The sequence below is a fragment of the Octodon degus genome, unplaced genomic scaffold (genome assembly GCF_000260255.1).
Source record: "Octodon degus isolate 3935 unplaced genomic scaffold, OctDeg1.0 scaffold00100, whole genome shotgun sequence".
In the NCBI taxonomy this organism is placed as follows: domain Eukaryota; kingdom Metazoa; phylum Chordata; class Mammalia; order Rodentia; family Octodontidae; genus Octodon; species Octodon degus.
The window spans coordinates 6,189,969-6,208,105 of record NW_004524676.1 but is presented as its reverse complement, the minus strand read 5'-3'; the positions used below and the strand labels follow the sequence as shown (position 1 = coordinate 6,208,105).

At 45.3% G+C, this 18,137-nt stretch overlaps 1 protein-coding gene across 2 annotated transcripts; it reads left to right on the top strand.

The window, feature by feature from the left end:
- The first annotated feature begins 200 nt into the window (after positions 1–200).
- Slc38a2 (solute carrier family 38 member 2) lies at positions 201–12,268 on the top strand. Of its 2 annotated transcripts, XM_004638648.2 has the most exons (15): positions 201–390; positions 551–632; positions 779–894; positions 3,457–3,530; positions 3,635–3,727; positions 3,854–3,935; positions 5,430–5,512; positions 6,115–6,173; positions 6,273–6,440; positions 6,768–6,847; positions 6,949–7,049; positions 7,593–7,717; positions 7,926–8,070; positions 8,158–8,255; positions 9,393–12,268. In XM_004638648.2, exons 1-15 carry the CDS (start codon positions 266–268, stop codon positions 9,489–9,491), a joined length of 1,530 nt encoding a protein of 509 aa, XP_004638705.1. In that variant the 5' UTR covers positions 201–265; the 3' UTR covers positions 9,492–12,268. The 2 variants fall into 2 exon arrangements, with proteins under 2 accessions (XP_004638705.1, XP_023579294.1); XM_023723526.1 differs by lacking the exons at positions 201–390; positions 779–894 and having other exon boundaries at positions 555–632.
- Positions 12,269–18,137: the final 5,869 nt, after the last annotated feature.

Below are 18,137 nucleotides of genomic sequence, written 5' to 3'. Positions count from 1 at the left end.
CCGGGCGCTGCTCGGGCGGGCGGGCGGGCCGGCGGCGGTGGGCTCAGCTTTGTTCCGGCGCGGCGGCCGTGGGTACTTTTCCGCCCGCCCGCGCGCCCCGCCCCTCGCGCCCTGGTACTTTTCCACTCGCCCGGCCGGCGTGAATCAGCCGCGCTGCGCCGCCCGCCGGTCACGTGAGCGGGCGGCGCCGCAGTCCTGACGCCGCCTCTACCTTCGCAGGCAGCCGGCCGGGGTGCGCCGCCAAGGACAAAGGGGCTCCGCGGCGATGCTCGGCGTGAAGAAGACCGAGATGGGGAGGTTCAGCATCTCCCCGGACGAGGACAGCAGCAGCTACAGCTCCAACAGCGACTTCAACTACGCCTACCCCACGAAGCAGGCTGCTCTGAAGAGGTGCGCCCCGGGCCGCCCGCCGCAGTCGCAGGGCCCGGGCTGGCCCAGCGCGGTGACAGCGCCTTGGCGTTCGTGCGCGTAGTTAGGGCGGAGGAGCGGGCTGCTGTGCGCTGAACTGGCATGTTTGAGACCCTTAAATTATGCCTATCGTATTTTGCAGCCATTATGCAGATGTCGACCCTGAAAACCAGAACTTTCTACTTGAATCGAATTTGGGGAAGAAGAAGTATGAAACAGACTTTGTAAGTTAAAATTATCATTCGTGTGTCTGTGGCTCTATGGAGTGAAAGACTAGTTTTACTTGTAGATTTCAAATCTGACTTGCCCAGAACTGGTTTTCTCCGTTTAATTATTGTTATATGTTTGGTTATCGTTTCCCTCTGTGTAGCATCCAGGTACTACTTCCTTTGGAATGTCAGTATTTAATCTGAGCAATGCGATTGTGGGCAGTGGAATCCTTGGGCTTTCTTATGCCATGGCTAATACTGGAATTGCTCTTTTTATGTAAGTATGTGTAAGTAGTGAGTCTGCCTGCCACGCAGGGCATTACGTGATGGGTAAAACATTTTGGCTCCAGAAACTGAACTTGCAGTGGAGAAAAAGAATGAGAAGCCTCAAAATCTCTGTATTCTACTACATATTGCACAACGTCAAGGAAGTCAATTAGGGAGTAAAAAGGGCAGCATTTAAAACTGGGAAAATAGATCTGAAGTTTTTGTAGTTAGAATTGCTTGTTTTTGAAACATTTGAGATACTGGGTGACAAAAAAAAGAACTGATAATCCAGAATAGCCGTAAATTTTTTTCTGGTAAAAGCAGAAGCTAAAAATAGTATTGAGTGAAATGCTTTCCATATGGATTTGATAAGTTGACAAGTTACCCCAAGGATCTATGGCCCATTACATAAATAAGGAAGAGAGAAATGTGAGGTGTGGTGATATTTACCTAGCCTGGCAAATGTTTATTTTAGGACAACTGAGTTATTTTTCTGGATACGGAACAGGTTTTTTTTCTTTTTTTAATGTGTACTTTTCTGGATCTATGTAATTGCCACAGTATGTGGTAAAGATGAGTATTAGGTATGCGCTTTGCAGGGCTTTTTTCTTCCCAATTGCCCCATTAGTTGTTTTGTTTTGTTTTTGCTTTCCAGCATAAATGCCTGGATAAAATTTTGGAAGCACGGAAAACTGCATAGAAGTGATTCTTCTAGACATTTTGGGGTCATTGACTCATGGGAATTATAATGAAAAAATAGGAACTTTATTTCCACGATAGAAAGCACCTGAGTGTGTGTCGCAGTCAGATTTCAAGAACCCGTGGACTTGTGACAAAGGCTGACCTTAAGGTTTTTATCATACAGATAAAGAAACCACCTTGTCCCTTCGTGCCAGATGCGTCTTAGCTCCTGGTGACTGCTAGCTCAGGGAAGGAAGTCAGGACTGGCAAGGCCAGCCACAAGCCAGGGTTCACTGCGCTTGCTTCACTAGAAATGAGCTTTTTAAGACCTCTTGGAAAGCTAAGGGGTCAGGAATTGATGGATGGGATCCTTGATTTCGGGATTTTCAGTAGGAACTTGAATGTCATAGGTAAATTTTTGTAGATCTTGGTATTAAAAAGCAGGAAGCAACTTTAAAATACTGCCAATGTGATTAGAGTACGGAGACTTGGTAGGTCACGTGGCGACTGTTTCAAGAGTGGAAGCAAACTAATGCTCTGTTTGGACTTTCGGGATTCTGATTTAATAGTTTTATGTGTTTGATTAACCATATTAATAAATGGCTAAATGATACCAAGGTTGCATGAGTTTTTATTCCTTGATATTCACTATATGGAGAGGCCAAAAGCCATGTCTGCCACAGTTCACTTTAAACAATCTGTAGCTGACCTTTTTAAGTAGAATCAGTTTTGAGATTTTATAAGTAATGTGGTTACATGAAATCCATTTTATTCCTTGTCATTTCAGTGTCAGACAATGAAGGATTTAATTTTTTTGATTAAACCATCTTAGTGAGAGGTGTACCACATAGTGTCACTTCAGAACATGAAAACTAACATTGGAGCGCTTGGTCAGTTGTGCTGCTGCACTTAGCGACCCTAGACATCAGCGTCTTCGCTGTGAGCAGGGAGTGAGGAGGGTGCTTGGGGTGCGGTCACTCACCCACAGACCCGACTCCGGGCTGTCTCAGAGTTTTTTGTGAGTTTCCCCGGGCTTTTTTGGTTTTGGGGTTTTTTTGGTTTTTTGACACTAGGTGGGAGTTGCCCTGGCTGGGCTCAGATTTTTTGTGTTGCTGTTTCACTCCCAGAGTGAAGGCTTACAGGTGTAATCTGGCTTATTTTTGCTGATAAAATAAGGATTCCTATTCATACTTGCTTTCCTTGGTGGAAGGCAAGGTAAGTGGAGGAGACAGAGGCTGTGCCCTGAAGGTCTTCGGGTTCCTCCCCCTGAAGTTCAGGTAGAAGTTGAGGGACAGACGGCGCAGTGGTACTCACAGGCACTTGCTCTCCCACAGGTATTTTAGTTTCATGAGGAGCTTGGCCTGCGCTGCTCACCACATGGTCAGTGTAGCATATCACCGCAGTGCCCGGTAGTTAGTAAAGTTTGTAGGGCCTGACACTTGATTCAAGCATCATCTCTCCTTCCCATTCTTGTTCTCTGTATAGTCCACGCAGTGTCCAGAGCTTTCCTGAACCTGTCTCAGTTGAGTTTCACGAAAATCTTGTGGGCTGGGTTTAACATCCAACATCTTACAGGAAGTTGTTAAAGTGCAGAGAAATTGGTAGGTGTGCTGCCAGGGGCTAGAGCTGCAGCACTGTGCGTCCCATAGCCCCCGTGGGGAGGCTGGCTTTCATCAGCTCCTGTTACATGACTGGTGGCATCCCTGACCAGTAGTGTGGAACTGTTATTGGACAGGAAACAAGTGCTAGGTGACAGCCTTGATGCTCCGTTGGGAGGAGAAAGAGTAGTTCTTGGGGGTGTTTGGAACAAGACTTTTCCGTATTTAATGTTATGTGAAAGAACCCTGAAGGGCTAAGAGACCTAACCCTGCCCTTTTCCTTTTCTCCCCAGAATTCTCTTGACATTTGTGTCAATATTTTCCCTATATTCTGTTCATCTCCTTTTGAAGACTGCCAGTGAAGGAGGTATGGTAGAATTCTTAACTTTTCTCAGATAATGTGTACCTTTTGTGATTCGTTTCCTCATAGTGCATTTGTTCACTTTGTCTTCTGTGTTCCTTAAATTGTAGGGTCCTTATTATATGAACAATTGGGACATAAGGCATTTGGGATGCTTGGGAAGCTCGCGGCCTCTGGATCGATTACCATACAGAACATTGGAGGTGAGAATGATTTAAGAGGTGGCTTGGGTAGTTTGTTTACTGTATAGGACAGAGTGGTGACACCTGGGTTGTAGTGTCATGTGCCACATTTTGCACTTGTAATGGTATAATTTTGTTTTTCTCCAGCTATGTCCAGCTACCTCTTCATAGTGAAATATGAATTACCTTTGGTGATCAAGGCATTAATGAACATTGAAGATACGAATGGGTAGGTGCTAAGTAAGGTTACTCTTAAGAAACAGTAGCCTAAGATGATGGGATGTGTTTTCTCAAAGTTGGATATAAAATGCTTAGTTTCTGTTGACTAAGAAGTCTGTCCAGAGCTAACGTGAACCTTTTGAAAATGAAACACCAAAGACAGTAGCTAACTCTTGACTCTGGACGGCTACGATAGCTTCTTGGGGTTTGGGTGTTTTCGAGAGAGGGTCTTGTTATGTCTTTGAGGCTGGCTGCAGACTCTGGTAGTACTGCTGCCTTAGCCTCCCAAGTGCTGGGAGTACAGGCGTGCGCACTCTGCCTGGCTTATCTATAGTAATTTCTAACCTGTGAGAACAGGTTTTTTAGAATTTGGTTTCTCGTTTTATATTCCTATTTAAGAAGTCAGCTATCAGACCCCAACCTAAGAGTGAAGATGTGAATTACATTAAACAATCAGAAAACTTAATCTGCTTAATACCAGACGTGACAAAATATGTGTGGTTATGGTATGGGAACTTTAGTCTTCTGGCAGTTGTTCATCCCAGAGGACTAGCACGTTTTTACCTGAAGTAAACATGGGGCTGAATTACTTTCCAACTTCATTGTAGCTTGTTCCCTCAAAATACAGAGGTATGGTGTCTTTGTTGCTTTAGAAATATAATTTGGGAAACTTCATTGTTTTAAGGCAGGATCTCACTTTGTAGTTCAGGATGGCCTTGAACTCTGTGATCCTCCTGTCCCCGCCTCCCAAGTGCTGGGATTTAAGGCGTGCGCTACCACACCCAGCCGATAAACTGATTTTCACGTGCTGGTTTTCCACGGGGTCCTTGTTGCTGAAGTAAATGTTGTGGAATTCCTGCATCGACTTCACAAACAGTAACTTGAGTTTACTTCTGTATTAAGGGCGTAGAATGTTTAGAAATGTTCTTTTTACTATTGTTGATGTCAAAGTGGATCAAAACATCAACAGTACACTATACTCTGGAGCAAAGTTACGGTTTTGCGGACAGGTTTGTTCCAGCTTTTATTTTACGTATGGAAAATTTCCTTGTTGAGATGTTTAAAATGTGTATTTGCTAACAAACGTGGGGTGGGGGCTTTGTTGTAAGATGCACTGATGGCCAGCGTGGAAATGGCAAGCCCAAGCCATAGCAGAGTGGTTCGTGTACAGTGTTTTTTCTAGAAGTGCTCAGAGATAAGCTCACTGGCTTCACAAAGCGGCCTTGTTCCTAGTACCGAGTCTTTAAGACGCATTTTATGTTACGAATCAGCTGGCAGTCTTCCTAGAGCAAGCGGTGGGACAAAAGTTAGACTGTTTTGTGTTCCAGCTCTTTAACTGGAGTGAGTATGTACAAAGTTTAAAAGTTACTCCTGTTTTCACTGAAGAATACTGCGAGACCCCTTTTTTTGTGTATCTTCATGGACTCTGTATTCTGAGTTGTCTGTGAACATTTAGATGTGCTCCGTAACTAGCACTGACCTAGTTTTCTTTTCTTTCATTTAGATTGTGGTATCTAAATGGTGACTATTTGGTTCTGCTGGTGTCACTGATGCTCATTCTGCCTTTGTCGCTGCTGAGAAACCTAGGTGAGCAAGCCTGCCTGTGCTGAAAGGGTGCTGAGGGGAGACTCACCGGGGCTTACCCTTAGCAGAAGTGAGTGCGCTTCAAGGCCCTGGACGTTCCTGTGGGAGGCGGCAGGCGTGCAGGACCTAGTTCTCTCTTGTTGCTGTACTGGGGATGGGACCCAGGGCCCTGTGCTTACTAGGCAAGAGCGCTGCCAACACCCTTAGTTCCTGTGGTTCTTTCAGCATCCTGGCAAGGTCACTCCCAAGCCAGCGTGCTTCATTGACATTTCTCTATAGTTTCGCTTTGTAAGTAATACATGACAACGATCTATATGACCGTTACTGTATATTTTCTTATGTTAGAAGTTTGACATTGTACCTTCTGGCTAGGCATGGTGGCGCATGCCTGTAATCCCAGCACTTGTAACACTGAGGCAGGAGGGTCATCCTGAGTTCAAATCCAGCCTGTACTACTAGGGAGACTGCTTCAAAAACCAAAATGCACCTACTAAAAGTATGGTTGCTTAACACTTTCCCAGGAGAATTTGGCTAATCCATGGAGAAGTGCTCTCTGACCTAACCTTACTCCAGACTAATAACTTGCTTTTGTCTGCCCCTTGCAGGATACTTAGGGTATACCAGTGGCCTTTCCTTGCTCTGCATGGTGTTCTTTCTGATTGTGGTAGGTTGAAATATTCTATACAAAAAAAATTTTTTTTTGCAATTGAAAATATTTTTATAACATGACTAAGTTTTTAAAAACTATGAAATATATTTTCAGGTCATTTGCAAGAAATTTCAAATTCCTTGTCCTATGGAAGTTGCTTTGCTAATGAATGAGACTGTGAATACTACTTTAACACAGTCAGCAGAGCTCGCGTCCACCGGGGGTCTCAATGCAACTGTGGCCGACTCTTGCAGACCACGCTACTTCATCTTCAACTCACAGGTGACCACATAGACTATGTTTTCCAAGGAGCGTCTTGGGGAGGGAAGCAGCCCTGGAAGCATTACTGCAATGCCCAAGGCAGGGGAGGTGGGCAGCAGGTGGCTCAGCAGGCATCTGAGTAGCTAGTCACCGAAAACTGAAGTATCCATTTTCTTAAAGTAGCTTGAGAAATACTCATAGTGTTCAGCCATTATTGATCACAGTGAATGGGCAGATTAAAAAGTAGAGGCCAAGAATGCGGAGGAAACTATTTTAGACTCTAGTATGTGAAAGCTACAGGAGTGGTGAGACTTCTAACACTTGGGTATTTATACATGTCTTTTTTAGACTGTGTATGCCGTGCCGATCCTGACGTTCTCGTTCGTCTGCCATCCTGCCATCCTGCCCATCTATGAGGAGCTCAAGGGGTATGTGCTTTTTTTATATATAAGTATGCTAGGAAAATATTAGACTGTATTTATAACTACTCCTAAAATACATATTTGCATTTTCTTTTGAATCTACATAGCCGCAGCCAAAGAAGAATGATGAACGTGTCCAAGATTTCGTTTTTTGCTATGTTTCTCATGTACCTGCTTGCTGCTCTCTTTGGATACCTGACTTTTTATGGTAAATGTTGCCTAATTTAGAGGGAGGGAAACAGCTGTTGAAATGAGATGTTTCTCTGTTCTTTGAAAATTCAGTCTGGTTTGGTGTTTGCTAAGCCGTTGTCTTTAGACCTTAGAGCTTCCTGTAGTACATTTCATTAGTAGTCACTGGAGCCTGAGTATGGAAACACGCAAGTCACTTGGAGACACATGTGCGTGGCGTGGCGTCCTTGCCTCTGACAGGTGCAGCCCGCGTGCCTGTCCTCCCATTGCCGTTAAACTGTAGCACACAAACTAAGCCAATCCAGGGGATTTAGCTATTTAGCACCTGTTTTTAATGGAGGTCATGTGGCTAAATCTCTGCTTGGTGGTCAGAAAGATTTTTCTTTGAATATTATTTTAATTGCATTAACTATAATTCCAAATTAATCACATTAGCCTCTTAGTTTATTATAGTCACTTTGTGAGTAGCTAAACATTTTAGTGGAGATCGCACTGTGTAGTAGATTTTCTGCTTGACCTCCAGGAGTGACACGCTGAAAGCCTTTCTGGTCTTTGCCTGTAGGCCGCGTAGAGTCCGAATTGCTTCACACATACTCCACTGTCGTGGGAACCGACATCATTCTTCTCATCGTCCGCTTGGCTGTGTTAGTAGCTGTCACCCTGACAGTACCAGTAGCTGTCTTCCCAGTAAGTAATCAGTCACCTGCCTCTTCTCAGTAAGGATGAGTTTTTAAAACTTGTGAAGATTTCTGAAATTGTTATTTTCTTGAAGAAGGGAAGAAAAACACAGTAGTAGAGCAATACCCAGTTAGCACTGGTGATGTTTTACATGGAGTTCCTACTACTTGCCATTCTTTGCATTAGCTGAAACTGATTTTTTTTTTCTCTTTTTCAGATTCGGAGCTCTATAACTCACCTGCTGTGTCCAACAAAAGACTTCAGCTGGTGGCGTCACAGTCTCATCACAGTGTCCATCTTGGTGTTCACCAACTTGCTGGTCATCTTTGTCCCCAGCATCAAGGATATCTTTGGTTTCATTGGTAAGTTTTTTAAAGTATGAAAGTCACCTCACCCAAGGGAAGTTAAAACTTAAAAAGTTAAATAATGCAGTGAAATGTTTTTCACAGGTGCATCTGCTGCTGCTATGTTGATTTTTATCCTCCCATCTGCCTTCTATATCAAGTTGGTGAAGAAAGAACGTATGAAATCTGTGCAAAAGATTGGGGTGAGTGAGTGAGAGATGGTGACTGGAGAAACAGCAGCAACCCTTGAGGTCTTGCCAGCTCACTTTCAGTTTCTCCATCATCATGGTTTTACTTTTAAGTTTCTAATATTTTAGCAATACAACTTAACAGGCTGGGCATGGGAGGTAAAAGATAGTTGGCCATCAGATAAACACTGGACCTCTTGTTTGTCAGGAGGTGTATGCTGCTGAGCTATATGCCCAGCCCATGTGTACATATTAAAAAAAAAATATATATATATATATATATAGAGAGAGAGAGAGAGAGCAGAAGAAAAAGTAGCATAAAGATAGCCACCCATTTGTTAAACCTGTGTTTGCCATCCTGCTGTGTGACGGGTGCCTAAGTGACAATCAGTTGGATGAAAGGAAAAAGGTCCCATATGTAGGCTCATTCGAGCAAGACTGAGCGTCCCACAGCAGAGCGCGCTCACGCGTAGCTCCCGGGGCCCTCTCCGTGCGTTCACTCATGAGCCTGAAGGTAGTAGGCCCTTCCTCCAGCGTGAGATGCCAGCCTGGGGAGGTCTAGGACCAGAGTCCTCATGGGGAGATGGCTGCTTCTCAGTATTTTCCCGTTTCTCCAGTCTGATTAAAGCTATGGTTTTTGCTCATAATAAATAAACAGCTGAACTCTTGTTTTACTCAGAATTATAAAGTAACAGTAACTGTTATGCTTTTAAAAGATTGCCCAAAAATCTCCAGTCTAGTGCTGTACAAAGTCATTTAGTCAAAAAAAAAAGTCGTTTTTGTTTCAGAATGAAATGAAAAAATGTCAAAGTTCAAAAAGCATCAGTCAATTTCCCCTATTTTTTTTAAAAATTTTTTATTTATGTGTGTGTGTGTGTGTGGCCAGCTCAGCCCACCAGGGGGCACGGCTGGCCGGCATGTGGTGCTGGGGGATGGAACCGCGGTCCCTGTGCTTTGCCAAGCTCGTTCCAAGTAGGTGCTTTAGACCACTGAGCCATCTCGCTAGCCCCCAATTTCCCCTGTTAAAAAAGCCCCATCTAAAATGTGGCACAGCATAAGGAACCCCTCAGGAATCCTGAGTCCGTATCAGGCGGCGCACTGCCAGCAGGTGTGCTGCTTGCTGATCGGTGCCTGGCCTGGTGCTTGTTGCAGGCGCTGCTTTTCCTGCTGAGTGGCATCTTGGTGATGATCGGAAGCATGGCCTTGATCGTCCTGGATTGGGTGCACAATGCCTCCAATGGCCACCGCTGATGGGCGCCGCCAGGCTGCAGTCGTCGCGGGATGCCAGTGTTGCGTGGACTGGACTAGAAAATTGTACCTGACGTTTTCAGTTTCACTTCCTTTTGAAATGCAGATTCTTCGCTGGTTCTTCTGAATGCAGAATAAGTGAATTTTATTTTTTCCTTTTTTTAAAGAAACATCTGTGTGTTAGGAATGGATATTAACAAAACCACAAGACTTGGGTGAAGGGAAGTGACAATTTTATTCCATTCCAGAGAATGGATGAATTTTAACTTTTATCAAGCCACATGTTTGGCTGTGTCATTGTTTAACTTGGATATTTTATGATTTTACTTGAATGTGCCTAATGGAACCATTCGATGTGAAAAACAATTGTTAATTTACAGCAAAGTATTGAAATAACCATTGAGAAAAACGTTTTTTTTTTTGTACCAAAAATACTTAATGACCTCAGATGCACTATTTTACTTTTAAGAAATGGCTTTTTTTGAACTTTATCCAGAAACAGTTGTCAGTTCCAAAATAATTTCATTGGTATTTAAAAATATTAGTTTAATGATTTGCCTTTTTTGTAGGCGTTATTAGCCAAATGCTTTTTTACCCAAAGTAATTTCTAGAGAAAACAGTGTAATGAAAAATTGAACTGTGAGTTGGGAAGATTCTTTTCCATTCAGACTTCACTGTATTTGAAGGATAATTGAGTATATGTTGCTACACCAAATCAGATGAGCTCTGTTCATCACTTACCTGTCCCTAAATAACACTTCGGTTCATCTAGACAAAGTACGTTTTGGTCTTCAACCTGGTAAAGTGGAAAATAATACAGATATTTCTGTGGGAATAAAGCAATTCTGAGGTACCAAATAGTGCAACTGGGTAAAACGGGGCTTCCTCGGTTGCATCCGTCCTGGGGCTGTGTTGGCAGCTCTGGACTCTTTTTGGGCCAGCCCTTTTTTTGACCTTGCTTCCAGCTGTGAGAAATGGGCATTTGGGTGGCGATAAGCCGAAACCATTCTATTCAGAGAGTACAGCTTGTTTAAATGCCCACCTACTGGAGGTGTGATTTACTTGACAATGTATGGCTTAGTTGTCTCCGTGTTTTGTCTACAGTAGAAGTCTAATCCATGTTACACCTATATTTGGTATAAGTTCTCCTCATATAGGCCAATGGGTTTTTCATGCAGTAAGCTTTCTCAGAACTGGTTTGCACTGAATTGTCAATCTCATTCTTGTACAGTGTAGAATTATTTGTTTACATCCAACAAATGATTAGGGGAAACAGTGCAACCTGATCATACTAGTTCTCTTCCAACTGCATGTTCACCCTTCCATTTCAGTTCCACTTAGAGGCGGCAAGATTGCTTTGAAACTCTGCTTCAAGAGCACATTCGTTGTACGTTACAGTGTGTGGTGAATACGTTATTGAGTAATGTGGTACTCTGCCCATCTGGCATAATGTCGAATCTAATATAATTCCAGTAAGTGGTTGAGGGAAACAATTGAATTATCAATTAGTTTTCTGGCTCTAAGGTTGTCTCTTGAATTAAACATCTTTAGTTTGAAGCAAGGGCCAGAAATATGACAGGCATGGTTTTGTTACGCATTCTTGTATTATATGTGACTAAATTTATACACAAGATGTATTTGTACTTAGAGGCCCTTACAGAACTGGAAGACATCTTGTAGTGCTACCTTGGGTGAAACCAATGGTCCATTTTTGATTTTACAAAGATAAAATTCTTGGGACCATCTAGAAATCAAAAGGCAGTGAGAAGACAAATTCTACAGCACTGCTCTCACTTAACTGGGCTTTGGACACTCCATTTGAATCCAGAACCTCACCTGTAGTTCAGACCAAAAATTGGCACTTTCACGGGTTCCTGGAGAAAGGATTCTATTCCTGAGACCTACTTACCAAGCAAGGAGCTGTTTTCTACAGTTCACACCCTTCTGTGAAGTACGTGGGAACCCGGAATGAAAACAGGAATCTTCTCAAACAGCAAGTCAGTGTACAGAGGCTCCCCCTTGATCCTTGGCTGTTGGAGGTTCAAAAAGAACTCTTGGGATAAATTCCATCGCAAGCTCTTGGTCCCGACACGGTGGACTCCCATTAATGAGCAGGCTTCAGTATTAACACCACTGTCTTGTCACCTTGTTGCGCATTACCGTCTTCCGTGGATGTTTCAGTTAACTGTAATGTTATTTATAGAACACCATTAATCCATTAAAGCTAACCTATTTTTCAATATTTATGATAATCTATGTACATACAGCATCTGTCCATATGTATTTGTAAATAGGTTGTATATATCAGGATTGGGTCTTGGGGTTCAAGTGTATATATTCCTGTAAGTTTCTTAACTGCATTTTGATGAATTCACATTATATATGTCACAAAAGCACCTGTACAGAGAACTCGATATAAAATTGACGAATTATGTACAAATACTTAACATTTAAAATATTTGTTAAAAAATTGTTATTTGTAATAAACTGGTTGGACATCAAATTTTTTTCACATAAACTGGGTGCAAGTTCAAATCTCTTAAATTCTGAATGAGGTCCAGAGTTTCAAAATGCAGCAGTTCCCAGAATATGCTCTCACAGAATGACCTTTGGAGAGCCCAGGCGTGTGGACTCCGTTTGCATAGTGTAAATACCCCACTGTACCGTTAGAGGCCAGCAGTCCCAGCGCGAGGCTTGCTGGCAGTGAGCTCTACACCGTTTCAATGAAACAATGTACGTTTGTTTTAACTAAACTAAAATAAATACACGCTTAATCCTGAGCAGCAGTGTTTTCTTTGGGGCAGCAGGATGTGCACTGGGGGTGCAGTGTGAGTTGCGCCTTGTAATGCTGTGGTAGGTTTGATGAAGTCAAGTTTGGCTTTGGTATTGGGAAGATACCAGCGCATCTAACTGGGGCAGCTGACAGGAGTTTAATTTTGTTTCGGAAAACTGTCCAGATGCAGTTATAATTGGGGAGCACTGGGGTGCACCTGGGAAAAGTCAGGCTCAGTCTTGGTGTGCTGGCCACAGAAAGGGCGCGACTCCGTGGCTAGCTGACTGCTCCCAGGCAGCAGCTCTGTGTGCCCAAGTGGCAATAAGGTGAGGGTTACGAAGACGGGACAGTCAGGGCTGCAGAGGGCTCCAGTGCAGCAGATGTGTTTGGCGGGCTGCTAGGACTATTCTCGGGGCAATGTGGCCAATGAATTGGCAAGGAGAGAACTGTGATGAGGCAAGGCAGAATTTGCACCAAAGCTCACCTGAAGAGAACAATGGTTGAGGTTTTCAGGTAGCCACCCACAGCTTTTCCTGGGTGTCTAACTTGCAGCGTCAGTCTTAAGATTCTGTCCTCTAAAACAAAATGCCAGAATGCTAGTTTATTAACATAAAACTAGAAGTGTATCTGGTAGGTCCACTTGAGATGAAAACACTAGCCCAGGGAGCCAGCTGGCCCCCCGGCTGATGCGTATGAAGCCTGAGGAATGTTCAAGGGACATTTCTAATTAAAGATCCAGAGCCTTTGTCTTGACTTGGAGCTACTCCTATCTGGAGAGCTGGCGTGGTTAAAATTCTGAAAAAGTGAAGAGAAGCAGAGTAAGACAAAAATGTCAGATGGAGAGAGCGGAGAATGGGATTCTTACAGGCATTAAAAGGTCTTTGGGCTTTCCAAAGTCAGAAACTGCCCCAGAGACCTCACTGACGAGTGTGAAGCTCAGCCGCAGAGCTGGGCCATTAGATCCCGAGCCGACCGCATCAACCCCGCTGTCTCCAAACATCGTAGACACTTAATTCACTACCGTAAGAGGCACACTGCCATGAATCCCCCTCGAGATATTTGCCCTTTGTTTACACAGCGTGCACTAAGGTCCTTTGCAACACGGCTATTGCTGTGATGTTTAATTGAAACATCCACTGCAGTTTTCGGTCACCCCCGTGGGTAGGCAGGCAGGGTGACAGTACAAACATGCACCGGCCAGCAGCGGTCCGTGTAGGTGGAAGAACAGTTTTCAAAGGAGGGGTACAGTAGTCATGGCTAGAGGCATCACCAGCTGTCGTTCGCAGCACTGAGAATCCCCCGTCCTGGGGAACCTCCAATTCAGATAGTTGGCTACTCCTAGCTAGAATGTATCTTAGCAAGGAGATAACCTACAGATAGCAAGAAACGTTTCCTCCTTGCGGACTTCCACACGGGATACCAGCTTGCTCTTACGGTCTTGTCCCAACTCAAAAGCTTCAAGCCTTGCCTTGTCCTAGTTCCCTCCAAGACTCCTAAGGGCCGGCATCTTTTTTTCATCAATTTATCCCCCACACTCGGAATTCTCAAGTAGTCCAGAAGTACTCTGGATAATTTCTGAAGTCAGTGGCCTTCATTTCCCATGGTATTTTGAGGAGAGGGTCACATTTTTAAGCAAGAATGAGCTAAATACTGGCAAAATAAGTCTTTTTTTTTTTATGTACTTAATATAGGGTCTACAGAGTCACGACACAGACTGGACTCGATGCGATCCTTCTGGTTTCAGTCTCCCGAGCGCTATTCCAGGCACGCGCCAGCTCGCCAGTCTCAATCTTGCCCCAGGGGCGGGGCCAGCACGCAGGGTAGGAATGCATCTGGCTGAGCTTTCATCCGCTGAGCTATCCGCGGGGCCCTAAAATCAGAATCTTGACTAAAGCTTATTCCCCTTGAACCTGAGACAATGGCAGGACGACTCACACCTAACCCAAGATCTGCCTCCCGGTGGAGACACCAGCTTTACTCTACCAGCTAAGTGATTTGGTGGTGGCAGCGGCGGTGGCAAGGAAACCCCCCTTTTTTTTTCTTTTTAAAGTCCTAGCCAGATTTAGCTGTCCCTCCACATACCGTGAGGAAAGAGTTAAGGGCAGTTCGGTTGCAGACCCTGGGCCAATTCTGAAGCAAGCTGCCATCAGATTGTTCTTTTTTTTTTTTTTTTTTTTTTTTTTGGCGGAACCGGGGATTGAACTCAGATTCTTGCGTTTGCCAGTCAACCGCTTATCCTACTGAGCCATCTCCCCGGCCCCAAGATTGTTCTTGAGGTCAGTGACTGACGGCCTCCTTGCGTTCACCTAGCGCAACGGCCGGCCCGTGCCAGACTCGCTTGTCAGGCTGCTTTGCGCACACTGCGAGGTTCCGGAGGCATGCTGCTCGCTTTTATAGTGCAGTTCTGACTTTCCAAAGGCCAAGGCAAGCTGCAGAGCAGGATGAGCCTCTGTCTGGCCCCCGAGACTCCCTAGAAAAGCCTTGGGCCCGAGAGCCGGCTTCCCTGAGTGAAGCTGCCCGCGTGTCCTGCAGTTCACTGCTAGAGACATCCCTGCGCTGGGAGGCCTACGCCGGACAGCTGATTCCACTTCGCGCTGTGCTCTCTGGTAATCAGTCTTAGCGGTCGGGATCTCCTGCCGTTCAGTCTGGCGAGCCCTCCATCAACAACCGAAACGCGGATACTGTTTTCTCGCCAAGCCGTCAGCTCACAGCCCTCGGGCTCTCCTGCTTCTCCAGGAAGAATATATTTTTCAAGGAACGCTTCAAAGCATTACTGAGCAAGTCTTGCTCAATGACGCTGGGAGTTGAAGGGCGAGAGGGCTCAGAGCCTTCCCTTGTACCCGCAGCGTAGGTGCGAGCACCCTGCAGGCCCGTGTGACAGCTCTCCCCGTCCCCTGCACACAGCCCTCTGTCCTGCTAGGCAGGTACAACGCTACCTTCTAACCCGCCCATGCTAAGAAGAACAGAGGTGTCAACATTCTCAGCAGGACACGTCCTGGAGATGACAGGTTCCTGCCGTGCATTCCGTGTCCGCCCTGCTCTTGGCCTTGCTCCCGCCTGCCCCCGCCATTTCTAAGTGACCTAAGATCTTTTCAAACCACTTAGTGTCCTTACCCTGAACGTAGTTCTGGTAAATTCAATTCTGTCATCTGATCATCTATCTTGGAAGTATCTAAGTAGAGCCCAATCTATAATTCAGAAACAAAGCGGAGCTGGTTGAAACAGAACCCTCGGTGGGTTGGGGGCTCAGAACCCGGCCTCCGGGGCCTCCCTAGGGCTCTGCAGGGTAGAGCTGGAGCCAGGGCCTCCACATTCCTGCAGGATGAAGAGGTCCCTCCACCCTTCCCCCACCTGGACGTTCCCACCGCCTGACTCCAGTGCCCCTTCTGAGAAGAGCCTCTTTCTCTGCTTCCCAAGCCCAGGGCTGTGGCTGCTGTCTGTGCCCAATCGCTGCGATCTCAGCACAGAGCCAAAGACCTCAAGACAGACCGAGAGCGCTTCACAGGGCTGCCAGCACTCTGCCTGGGAATGCCCTGCTCAGCAGAGCCTCGGGTCCTTCCAAGCATCTCTGGCAGAGCAGCTGAAGGAATCCTCGTGATCTGACATGGTCTGCAGTCAGCCGCGAAGCCACTGATCAGAACTACCACTGGCTGTAAGGAATCACATTGTGCTCTCATAGTGGTTGCTGCTGTGTTGTGGTATTGGGGACCACAAGATCTTCGCACTGAGCTACAACCTCAGCCCTTTAAATATTTTTTTTTTTAAATTTTGAGATAAACCCTAAGTTGTCCAGCATGAGCTTAAATTTGTGATCCTCCTGCCTCAGCCTCCCAGAAGGCTGGGACTATGAGTACTTGCCAACACATCCAGGTTCATAATCTGAAAAAGGAAGTACAAGATACCTGTAAGAAAAATGTGTCGACCTCCAGTTAGAATGAGGTTGTTTTGTTTTGTTTTTTGTCTTTTAGAAAGGTCTACAGGGTGTACAGGGTCTCACTATGTAGATCAGACTCATAGTGATACACCTAAGTTTTCAGGCTCCCAAAGAACTAGGATTACAGGTGCGTGCCACCAGGCCCAGGCTCAACTGCCATCTCAGCAGGAGGAAGAGGTCCCTCTACCCTTCCCCCACCTGAACAATTCCAGGGGCAGGGCTGGCAAGGCAGGCCAGGGATTGAACCCTGGCCCCTGCATCTGCCTAAGCAGGCGCTTTAATCTGCTGAGCTATTTGGCCAGCCCTTAGACTGAGTTCTGAAGATGTGATAATAAACCAATCCTCCGAATCATCCATTTCTTAGGGACGTGGGGGATTAGTTTGGGTCCTAAATGTAGAACTTAAACTTTCAGAGTCATCACAGACTATTAAAATGAAGCAAAACCACACACCAATACAACTTTTGAAGTGATGTACTGAAGCAAAGAATGGTGGCATATTCCTGTAGTCTAAGCACTCCAGGAGGTTGAGGCAGGACCATTAGAGCCTCCAGCCTGGGAAACGTAGCAAATTAATGAGACTTGTCACAAAATAAAAAGTAAAAAAAAAAAAAAAAAAAAAAGAAAGAAAGAAAGAGCCTGGAGATATAGCTCATTGCAAAGGTCCTGGGTTCAACCTCACAGTACAAAAATAAATACGAGAGAGACAGAGAGACAGACAGACAGAGAGACAGACAGACAGAATTAAAAAGCGTACGTCTGGGGAGATACTTCAGGCAATGAAAGGAACCAAATACATTGAATCCTTATGTTAAGGATACAATTCCATCCAGCAAGTATTTGTTTTTCTAAAGGGGAAATACACTCCATAAGTTTTGGAAAGTGATCAATTTTATTTCAGTGTTTCCAGTTTATTACAGCTTATCATGAAGTCATGCTATATTCTAAGCCCTGAAAAACTGTCTATCTGTTTTATTTCCTTTCGTTTTCTTGGCCTTTCCTTTTTAAGTGACTGATGTCTCCAGAGATGTGAAGCTCATGGTCCACAACCCTTCTGCTCCAGTTAGAGGAACTGTATTTTTAAACTGCTCCCTAAATAGAAAGATCCTAAGAAGGAAATATGTGGAATATGACAATCTCTTCTCAAAATGCATGAGGCTCATAAATTCAGAAACACCCTTCTCTCATAAACTTCTCCAGAAGGTTCGCTCAGCCCGCAGGCCGCGGCGGAGGCCCTGGGGGAGCAGGAGGCCCCCGCTCGCCGGTGGGGAGCCTCGCGGGCGCGCAGGGAAGAGCACGCTCTGTTCCTAAGCACGCACCAGCGAACGAGTTCTCTTAGAGGCTCAGGTTTCCAGCAAGCGCTCACAGATCTTCCTGGGACATTCTTGGGAGAAAAGTTAATGACCAGCGGTGCCAGTAACTGTCCCCACGGCTGGCGCCCGGCCACGCCGCTCTCGGAAGCTCCGTGGTCGGGGGCAGCGCGCGACCTTAGCTGCAGCGAGGGCTTCAGGCTCCGCTCGCTCGGCTCGACTGGGAAGACTGGGAAGTGTGCTCTCCAGCAAGAAAGATCCTCGAGCTGCTGCAGCCTCAGCTGCCTTAGTTTGTAATAAAATCGGACACACTGTACACAGTTCGGTGCTTCCTATCTGCCAGACACTGCAGGGAAAGGAAGCCCTACCATCTTCAGGCGCTTTTTCAATCCATTTGTTACTGAAGACGAAAGTGAGGCATATAGGCTAAGCCGAGACCTGCAGAAGTTAACTAGCTCGCTATAAGAAGGAACACGGCTGACAACCAAGCCCCCACCCCCACCTGGTGCTACTAATGCATCCACTTCAAAGGTAAAGTAGTAAACCCCTAGGTCGAGGGATATTTTGGACATTAAATGAAATGTTACTATATATCACACAATGGAATATTATGCTGCAATGAAAAACTTACCA